Source organism: Neocloeon triangulifer, unplaced genomic scaffold, assembly GCF_031216515.1.
Source record: "Neocloeon triangulifer isolate White Clay Creek 2 clone unplaced genomic scaffold, ASM3121651v1 ptg000002l, whole genome shotgun sequence".
NCBI classification, from domain to species: domain Eukaryota; kingdom Metazoa; phylum Arthropoda; class Insecta; order Ephemeroptera; family Baetidae; genus Neocloeon; species Neocloeon triangulifer.
The window spans coordinates 8,321,800-8,331,284 of NW_026775545.1; the positions used below are offsets into that span (position 1 = coordinate 8,321,800).

The window sequence follows — 9,485 nt, forward strand, 5'->3', positions numbered from 1 at the left end:
AAGGATTGTGGTTAAAAATAAAACAAAATATTTACATTGTTGTTTAATTTAATATTATATTCATCTGAATGCACATGGAGAAACGGAAGTAATAAAATTAGCAAATTTCAAAATTTTAATCATTGCCACGACTATTAAAAACAAACTCAGCAAATCTTGCTGAACGTCACAAAATCAAAATAAAATTTTCATTTACAATTGTTCAAAATTACACAATTCACCTTTTTAGTTTTATGCGTACATGCAGATCTTTACGGAATTTCTATTGGTCACCCTTTAAAAGAAATCTATGAGTAAAATCTACTGGAATTTCGAGTTGCTTGCTTGATGCACATTTCTTCTCAGACTACACTGGGGAAGTTCTCTCCATTGTATGAGGTGGAAGGACCTGCCTGCATTTCGTCGTCCTCTTCATCACTCACATATTTGCTCTTGGGGCCACGCTTCTTCTTAGGGCCAGGTGTGCGCCCCTTTGGTTTTCTGCCCTTTTTGGCCGGCTCTGCTTCTTCCTCAGATTCTTCATCTTGGGCAACTGTCAACAAACACAAATCATTAATTTTTGAAATAAAAAAAAATTCCATTGCTCTACCAGAGTCGTCGTCTTTTCCAAAGTCCGTCTCTTGCTCAAGTCTCTGCCTGGCATTGGTAAAGACCGACTGCAGGACTATCGAGTCTTCGTGAATCAGAGAGGCTTCCTCGTTATAATCCTGTGCGTTCTTGCACAACTGCATAAAATCTCGCTCGAGGTCATCAAAATCATTGATCTATAAAGTTTCAAATTAGATTAATTTCACCAAAAGAAATTTAAATCTTACCCTTCCATCTTCAACTCTAGCAAGAATTTTCTTTATGTCCAGCGGTTTCTTTATAACCTCATAGTAGTCTGGAAGTTCCCGTCTTGTTGGCAGTTTCATGAAAGGTGCACTCAAAATACGATCATCACTGAAATATAAATTAAAAATTGTTGAGCACAGGTGAAGCACGTAAGGATGTTTTTTTTTTTTTATTACCTATCAGTGTACTTTACAACTATATCCATGAGCTTTTTGAGCCCATTCTTCATTTTTTTGTCACTCGAGGTCATTTTGCGTTTCTTGCCACCACCGCCGCCACCAGTAGAGGCAGGACTGGCACAGCTGGACCCAGCCAAACTGTCATTGACGTCGTCTTCTTCTTCGTCCTCACCCTTGCGACGTCTTTTACGAGTCTTCTTTCGTACTTTTTTTGTCTCCTCCTCGTATTCTTCACTTCCATCCTCAAGAGCCTACATGCAAATTATTAGAAAAGCAGTGATATTTATGCTATCTAGACTCACTTTAAGCCACTCCTTTTCAGTAATACTATCTGTGTAATCGACCTCCTTCCTTTGCCGTGTACCACGACCATAGTACTTTTCTTCCTCTTCCTCGTACTGGAACACTTCATCGTCCTCCTTTACCAACCAATCTGGCAGTTCGCTCTCTTCGATCAGTCGAGACTTCCTGTTTGGGCCAGGCTTTGCTTCCTCCCTGCGCCTTTCAAGGTCCATCCGCTGAAAAATTTCAAACTCTTGCTCCGAGCGGGCTATCATTTGATTGACAGTTTCGTCATCTGGGACTTCATTTTCCTCCTGGAAAATTAAAATGAAATTTTTGCTCAACTCAAACTGCAAATCCTACCTCTTCCTCAGTTTCATCTTGGTGCAATATGCTTTGCAGGAATTGTTGTCGCTCAGACCCGGTACTCTTCTGATCAAACATGCCAGCTTGAATGACTTTCTCGTCCATGTTCAGTTTATATCGAGCAGCAGCCAATATTCGCTCTTCTACCGAGTTCACAGTCATCAGACGCAAAACTCGCACTTCATTTTTCTGGCCAATTCTGTGAGCTCGATCCTGGGCTTGCAAATCCTGAAATTTATTCCAACAATTTAGATCAGGGAGCGGCTTAAGACAGTTTTGTTTTACCTGGTGAGGATTCCAGTCAGAATCAAAGATGATGACGGTGTCGGCTGCTTGTAGGTTCAAACCTAGACCTCCAGCTCTTGTACTCAGAAGGAAAATGAAGTAGGTGGACTCCTTTGAGTTGAACCTCTTCAGCAAATCCCCTCGTTCGTCTGACTTGGTGGTTCCGTCAAGACGAAGGTAGCTAAAGTTTCTCCACCCAAGGTAGTCTTCAAGTATGGTCATCAACTGTGTCATTTGACAGAAGAGTAGAACTCGGTGGTTGGTGGCCTTCAGTTTTGGCAGAATTCGGTCCAACAGCTCAAACTTGCCAGAGGCTCGATAGAGATCAGGCCTAAAATAAGAGGAAAGTAGTAAGGTTGATTTTGTTGGTCATTAAATGAATAAAAGTAAGTAAAAATTATAATACTGAATAATTTTTACTGACCCTGAAACTGTGTGTCCTGAGGAGCCTATATGATCACAATATTTCTCCTCTATATGTTGGAACATAAACGGATGGTTGCACAGCTTCCTGAGCTGAACAATTGTATTCATGAGCGCCTTGGCTCCTCCCTTGCCCTTAGCTCCTTTCTCGGATCCATCAGTGAGCAAAACTCCCTTGCTCTGCATGTGCCTAGTCATTTGAAAAGTTGGTAATTTTTATTTTTAACTAATTTTCTTGAATTTCATACCTGTAGAGGACCTTCTGCAGACTGGACATGTCGCATTTAACGATGTACTCAACCTTGTCCGGCAATTGAGCTTCAACCTCTTTCTTGAGACGTCTCAGCAAGAACGGACGTAGCACTTTGTGCAAACGGCGGATGATCAAAATGGTTTCTTCCTCGTTCAACTCGACCTTCTCGCCTGTGGTCGCAAACGGAGCGTTGAACCACTGCTCGAACGTGCTGCATGACTTGAAGATGGAGGGCAGCAGGAAGTTGAGCAGCGCCCACAGCTCAGGCAGTTTGTTCTGTAGAGGGGTGCCTGTGAGCAGCAGGCGATGTGGCGCTATGTAGTGTGTGTTCAACACTTGCGTCAGTTTGCAGTGGTGGTTCTTCATGCGATGACCCTCGTCAATGATCATGTACTTCCAATGTATCTAGTTTGATATTTTTAAACAAGTAGAAATTTTACACTGACGACTGAAAAGTTAATTTACCTTTGCAAGGACAGCTTTATCTTTGATGACATATTCATAGGTTGTGAGTAGGACATTAAACTTGGTGGAACGCATCTGGCTCTGAACAGTTCGTCTCAATTGCGGTGAACCTTTGTAGGCAACGACTAAAACAGTTGGAGCCCATTTCTCAAATTCCAACACCCAGTTTGATAATGTTCTACAAAATTTAAAAAATTAAGACTTTTTGTTTAGTTTCATAACCAAATTATAACATACGACAAGGGAACTATGATGAGGAACGGTCCATTGACTTTCTTTTTCTCCATCAAAGTTGTTATTAATGCTATAGTCTGAATTGTCTTTCCAAGACCCATTTCATCAGCCAATATGCCATTCAGATTATTGTTGTACAAAGACACCAGCCATTCCAAGCCCTGCAGGATTTTATTTTTTGAAATTGCTACAAAATCTTCTGATTGATGAGATAGCTCACCTTTATCTGGTATTCTTTGAGATCACCGTTGACCATGATTGAGGCCTGTTCCTTAACCTCTTCTCCTATTGTGTGCGCAATGCTGTAGTAAGTTTGCTCCTCGCTGTTTTTCCTGTACTCGTCATCCTCAACCTTTGGCTTGTGAATTGTTTTCTTCTGGTCTGATGCTTGATCGTCTCCATTCTTGCCCTCTTTCTCGGTCTTCTTTTCAGCCGATTCCTCATCGTCAGATTCCACTTCCCAATCTTCGTCCTCAGGCTCCCAGCCAGGATGCTGCTCGAGCCACTCCTTCAATTGACTGGCCAAAGGAGCATCTTCTCCAGTCAGTGTGTTGCCGGAAGCTTTTTCTATGACGTTGACACGTACATCGTTTGACTGAGAATTGTCGTCGGCATTTTCACCCTCCGTGTCACCCTTTTTTCGTTTCTTCTAAACAGAGCAAGACACATTTAGATGTATTCTAAAATAAATTTTTGTTTGTACATACCACCTTCTTTTCTTCAACTTGCTTCTTTTTCTGCTCCATTTTGTGCATTTTGACCATTTCTGTGAGATTTCCAATGTACTCATCGGTCTGAGACAAAAGGAAGGCCAGGCGCTTGTCTTTCTTTTGATCAATGAGTTTTCTGTAACCCTCTTCATCCTCAGCCATGAGACGGCGCATACGTTCCTTTTCAATTCGTTCCTGTTCCTTCTTCTGCTCCCGCTCAGCATTCACATGCCAATTCATAACTGCCTTGTTGACCTTACCGATTTTGACAAGGTTGTTACGATAGAATTCTTTATGATCCTTTGCATGCTGGAGAATAGTGTTTAGATATTCCTGAAAGAAAATGAAGTTTAAGAATTTCTACATAAAATTATAAACTTTGAATTTACTTGATGCTTTATTCTTCTCTTGCGATCGGCTTCCATTTTCTGCTGCTTTTCCAACTTTTCAGTCATACGAGCTTCTCTTAAGCCTTGCCTTTTTGTTCGTCTGTATGCCTTGATATTAATTGCAGTTTCTAGAGTTGTGTCTCTCCTTGTACAAGCAACAATCTAAAAATTGGATTTCAATTATAATTAAAATGGTTAAGTGCAGATAAAATCTACAACCTCTGCCCTGAGCTGCCTTTGAATGTTCAAAACTTTCAGGGCTCGAAGCTCTATCTGAGCTTTAATTTTCAATTCTTCTGGCAATGAAGGCGCTATTTGTGTCAGCTCCTCAATTCGGTATGCAATCTGAGCAGCTAGCCTGAAAATGGAACAATAAGATTTAAATGAGGATCTATTAGAGTATTATTTAATTATTAGTGCACTTAACTTAAACGGCAGTTCCGTTTAAAAAAATTTAGTTAAATGCTACTAATACACATGTAATAAAACTTGCCTGTTTTCTCGCTCGCCAAGCAACATAATAGGATCGATTCCGCATGGTTTGGCAAGGGTTGTGACCCTGACTTGCGACTTTTGCTGTTGCTGTTGCTGCTGTTGTTGTTGTTGTTGTTGCTGCTGCTGCTGTTGTTGCTGTTGCTGCTGAAGTTGTTGTTGCTGCTGTAGGGAGGGCTGCTGGCCTGGGGGCATGGGAGCCCCTACGGGTGGCAACTGCTGCAGAGCACCTGGAGGGCCTTGCATTTGAGGAGGATAAGCATTAGGCTGAGGCGGGGGTTGCTGCCCAGGGGGAAGGTGCTGAGGGGGCATGCCAGGTCGCTGTTGGGGCATCATGGGGTGGTAGCCACCCACCGGACCGGGCGGGCCTCCGTGCATGGGCGGTGGGCCCGAGTGCCGGGGCATCATGTGAGGCGGCACGCCTGCAGGAGGAGCGCCCGTGTTGGGGGCCATCTGGCCCATCATGGGCGACTGGTTGGGCGGCTGACCCCCAGGGGGACAGGGGGGACGCATAGGGTGGCTCATTTGCGGGGAAGCAGAGGAGGAAGGAGGGGCTGAGCTGCTGGTGCTTGCAGGGCCGGAGGAGGAGCTTGTGGTAGCACCTGTAATGGACATGCTGTTAAGTACGAGGGAGACACACACGGACAAACAAAAGAAGAGTGCGTTTCAAGGCAATTTAAGTAACTGAGAATTAAAACAAGAATAAGAATAGCGATAATTATGCTGATTTTGTATTTTTATCTAAAAAAAATTTAAATGTGATACATTTAAATAGTGGAGCAAATAAACATGTATAATGAAAAAAATTACTTTACATTTCCTTAATTTGAAGCGATTCAATTTGTTAAAATCAAATTTTACAGAAAAGCCAATATTAAGATTATTGTTAATCCCGAATTACTAAAAAATTTAAATCTACAATTTTGTTTTGCAATAATTGATAAATTAAAAATTCATTCAATTAATTTTCTAAATAACAATGCCTTATGACACACTCTGCAGAGAATAACATGCACAGCTCTAGGAAATTAGTCACGAGACAATGTGACGAAGAAGCGAGGCTTTGTAGGTTCGGGAGTAGATTTTCTAGGTTTGGGACAAACAAAATGCAGTTTAACGAAATATAAATGAGGATTTTACAGACAAAGAATATTAAAATGACAGCCGCAACCAACTCTAAGAAGCAAAAACTCTGATGATTCAGTCTAAAGTAGCAGTGGGGAGGAAAATGGAAATTTTTCTCTCCCAACTCACCACTCTCAGGTGACGGCTGCGACTGGGACGTTGGCGGTCCCTGCGGCGTGGGCGGTTGTGGGGGCTGTGGTGCCCCTGATGGGGACTGACTACCTCGTGAAGGGTAAGGCCCTGGAGAACCCATATGAGGGGGCCCTGCGTAACATCAAACCATGAAGCCTCCGTACACAATATTTATTTACAAAACAATCAAGTGAGGCTTCCCATGAAAAACGACTGTGCACACAAAAGGACAAACATCGGAGAGAAAGAAAGAAATAGAGACAGAAGGTTGATAGAATTAAAGCCCTCCTCCTCAAAGCAGAAGCTTTTCTTGTATCTGAAATACGCACCTGGCGACTGACCTCCAGGGCTGCCCATCATCGGTGAGGGAATCGGTCCTCCCTGTTGGTTGGGTGCTCCAGGAATGCACTCCATTCGCTTGCCTTGAACGGCCATGGCAAGTTGTGGCGAAAGGGCCGAACCTCGTGCCAGCATCCTGTATGCCATGATCTGCACCTTCAGCTGCTGCAGCTGTTGAGGGGAGAAATTGTGCGGGGGCTGGTTTGAGCCTTTGCCTCCATCATTAGGACCACCAGGACCTGGGCCGTATCCCTGAACATAATAAAATTTCCCCCCAATTTGTATTAAGATTTAAGACTGTAACCTTAATAACATAATTCTTTTAAGGATTTTGTTTATGATCCAGTGAAAGTTGTTTGCTGTCATTTTATAATCATTTTTTTATAAGTTTACCTGTCCAGGCATGCCCTGCCGCGATCGCATGGACGATAGATGCGCATACCGGGGGTCTTCTTGTATGCCCTTGTCGTCCATTGAATCAATGGCCCTTTGCATTGCGCCCAAACTTTCTTGCGGATTGTAGCCCTGAATTTGACGTACATTTTTGTTCTCGTCAGAAATTTGAAATAAATTGTTTTTGCAACACCGAAACAGCAAAATGCCAACCAAAACAATCACAGCCAAACAACTACTGGATCCAAATTAAAAAATCTAATGAAACTAAAATAAGGAACACAGCACGCCAATATAAAGGCTGATAAACTAAATTAATAATAATCAGCGCTGCGAATAATCAGCGCTCTTGGCGAAACAAAAATAAAATACTGCTATTTTTATACCGAGCCATTCAGTTATTTTTTAAACAAACCTGCTGTGGCGGTGGCTGATGTCCAGGATGAGGCGGTCCTTGGGGATGCGGACCCTGAGGATGCTGACCAGGCATTGAGCCTTGTTGTCCAGGATGCATGGGCATTGGTGGGCCACCTTGGTGAGGCGGCATAGATTGGTGTGGCCCATGGTGAGGCATACCTTGATGAGGGCCCCCTGGCATGGACTGATGGGGAGGTCCAGGAGGTCCTTGGTGTCCCATCGGACCAGTGTGAGAATTTGGTGGGCCTTGATGAGGAGGTCCTGAATATAAATGAGCATATTTTAAATAAATAGTTTTATAATTTTAATTATATAGAAAAGTTCTTACCTGGAGGCCCTTGATGTGGCCCAGGTGCTTGGTGCGGCCCAGGAGGACCTTGGTGAGGTCCAGGAGGGCCTTGATGAGGACCCTGCGGTCCTTGGTGTTGACCTGGAGGTCCTTGATGAGAGCCTGGAGGACCCTGATGAGAACCAGGAGGTCCCTGATGAGGCCCAGGTGGACCCTGATGCGATCCAGGAGGACCTTGATGATGTCCACCTAGATTTAAAATTTACTTTTACTCTTTAATTCAGTTGGGCAATTTGACACTAGGGAAAATTGAAAAATGGGAAATTTTCTACGATGACGAAAATGTGAATGTGAAATTGCGCGCACGAGCAGTAATATAATTTTTATTTTTATTTCAGAAACAAAATTTAATAAAGTTTACTTTAAGTTTTGAAACAGAACTTTTCAGTTATTGTTTCAGTTATCAGAAATTTTTACCTGGCCCCTGGTGAGGTCCTTGGGGGTGATGACCCGGTGGCACGCCTTGATGCGGAGCTGACATTGGATGTCCTTGGTGTGGCCCCTGGGGCACTTGGTGACCTGGCCCTTGATGCGGTGGACCTTGATGCATTCCAGGAGAACCTTGATGCATCGGACCCTGATGAGGAGGGCCTCCCGAGCCTTGGTGAGATCCAGGAGGCATCTGCCCTGAGGGATGAGATCCACTAGGGCCCTGGTGAGCTCCTCCCTGACTTTGTCCTTGTGGCCCTTGATGCAAAGGACCCTGAGGGCCAGACTGGTGCATACCAGGAGGAACACCTGAGCTTTGAGAAAGTTGCGAGCTGGGAGGACCATGGTGAGGGCCCATTCCCATAGGCCCCATCTGACCTGGATGTGGGCCATGGTGTCCTGGGTGAGGCCCCATTTGCATGGGATGCACTGGATGAGGGCCTTGAGGGCCCATGTACCCGGCTGGAGGGCCGTGGGGTGGCCCATGTGGCCCCATGGCAGAGGGGTGCTGCTGCATCATGTGCTGTTGTCCAGGGGGCACTCCGTGGGATCCCATGTGTTGCATGTGAGGGCCTGGAGGTTGCTGGTGCTGCTGAGAGCCAGAGTGCATTGGCCCGGAATGCGAACCAGGAATTTGATGACCTCCAGGGGCTTGCTGGGGTTGGTGCTGCTGTTGCGGAGACGGCGCGTGATAGTTCATAGGCCCTGGAGACTGCGCTGGGCCGGGGCTTTGCGACGGAGGGTGCCCATGGGGTGGACCCATCGACTGCGGCGATTGCGGCATAGGGGAGGAGGCTTGCTGAGGTGGCCCCATTGGCGAAGGGGGCGGCATAGGTTGAGGGGACGACATTTCTGCGGCTTCACTCCTGCAAATTATATCGATCGAGAGTTAATTATGCATGAATCAAACGAAAAACTTAGGGTATAGGCCGAAATAACACAGAAAAATGGTAAAAGAAATCGGCCTGTCAAGTTTCGAGAAACAGCCATCTTGATGTAAAGTGGACAAAAAACTAATTTCCGCCGCAACTTCGGCTCTCCCATTGAATAGTACCCTGCTGCTGACAAAATAGTGAAGTCGCGAACCAAAATTTAAAATTTTTATGAACTCTTAACAGAAAAATGAGTCTAATTACCTCCTCAAAATTAGAAATTCCTATCATTTTGCTATCAATCACGAAAACAAGCCGACAACGACAAAAGCGCCACGACCACCGAGCGGCATAAACAACAAAACTGTCATTTTCACGAGTGTGCCCCGCCTTCATAAGCAAAATTGCCAACAAGAAAACTCCATTTCTTACTAGTGCCAAAATTATTTTATACCGCTTAAATAACTGAAAAAATTAAATAGAAAAAGATTTTTATAATTATTTTTGTTTTTTTTCT

The 9,485-nt window shown here is 44.2% G+C and overlaps 1 protein-coding gene across 8 annotated transcripts; it reads right to left on the reverse strand.

Moving 5' to 3' along the window:
• Positions 1 to 36: 36 nt before the first annotated feature.
• Positions 37 to 9,335, reverse strand: LOC132203259 (ATP-dependent helicase brm-like). 8 transcript variants are annotated; one of them, XM_059630951.1, is made up of 23 exons: positions 9,233 to 9,335; positions 8,085 to 8,962; positions 7,647 to 7,856; positions 7,317 to 7,579; positions 6,902 to 7,033; positions 6,499 to 6,760; positions 6,167 to 6,301; positions 4,914 to 5,142; positions 4,640 to 4,778; positions 4,421 to 4,582; positions 4,029 to 4,364; positions 3,542 to 3,970; positions 3,325 to 3,482; positions 3,088 to 3,265; positions 2,618 to 3,027; positions 2,371 to 2,559; positions 1,947 to 2,277; positions 1,659 to 1,889; positions 1,316 to 1,609; positions 1,011 to 1,264; positions 816 to 942; positions 590 to 764; positions 37 to 532 (listed from the first exon to the last, which is right to left on the reverse strand). In XM_059630951.1, exons 2-23 carry the CDS (start codon positions 8,944 to 8,946, stop codon positions 342 to 344), a joined length of 5,697 nt encoding a protein of 1,898 aa, XP_059486934.1. In that variant the 5' UTR covers positions 8,947 to 8,962; positions 9,233 to 9,335; the 3' UTR covers positions 37 to 341. The 8 variants fall into 8 exon arrangements, with proteins under 8 accessions (XP_059486934.1, XP_059486928.1, XP_059486903.1 ...); XM_059630945.1 differs by having other exon boundaries at positions 4,914 to 5,151; XM_059630920.1 differs by having other exon boundaries at positions 3,542 to 3,967; positions 4,914 to 5,514.
• Positions 9,336 to 9,485: the final 150 nt, after the last annotated feature.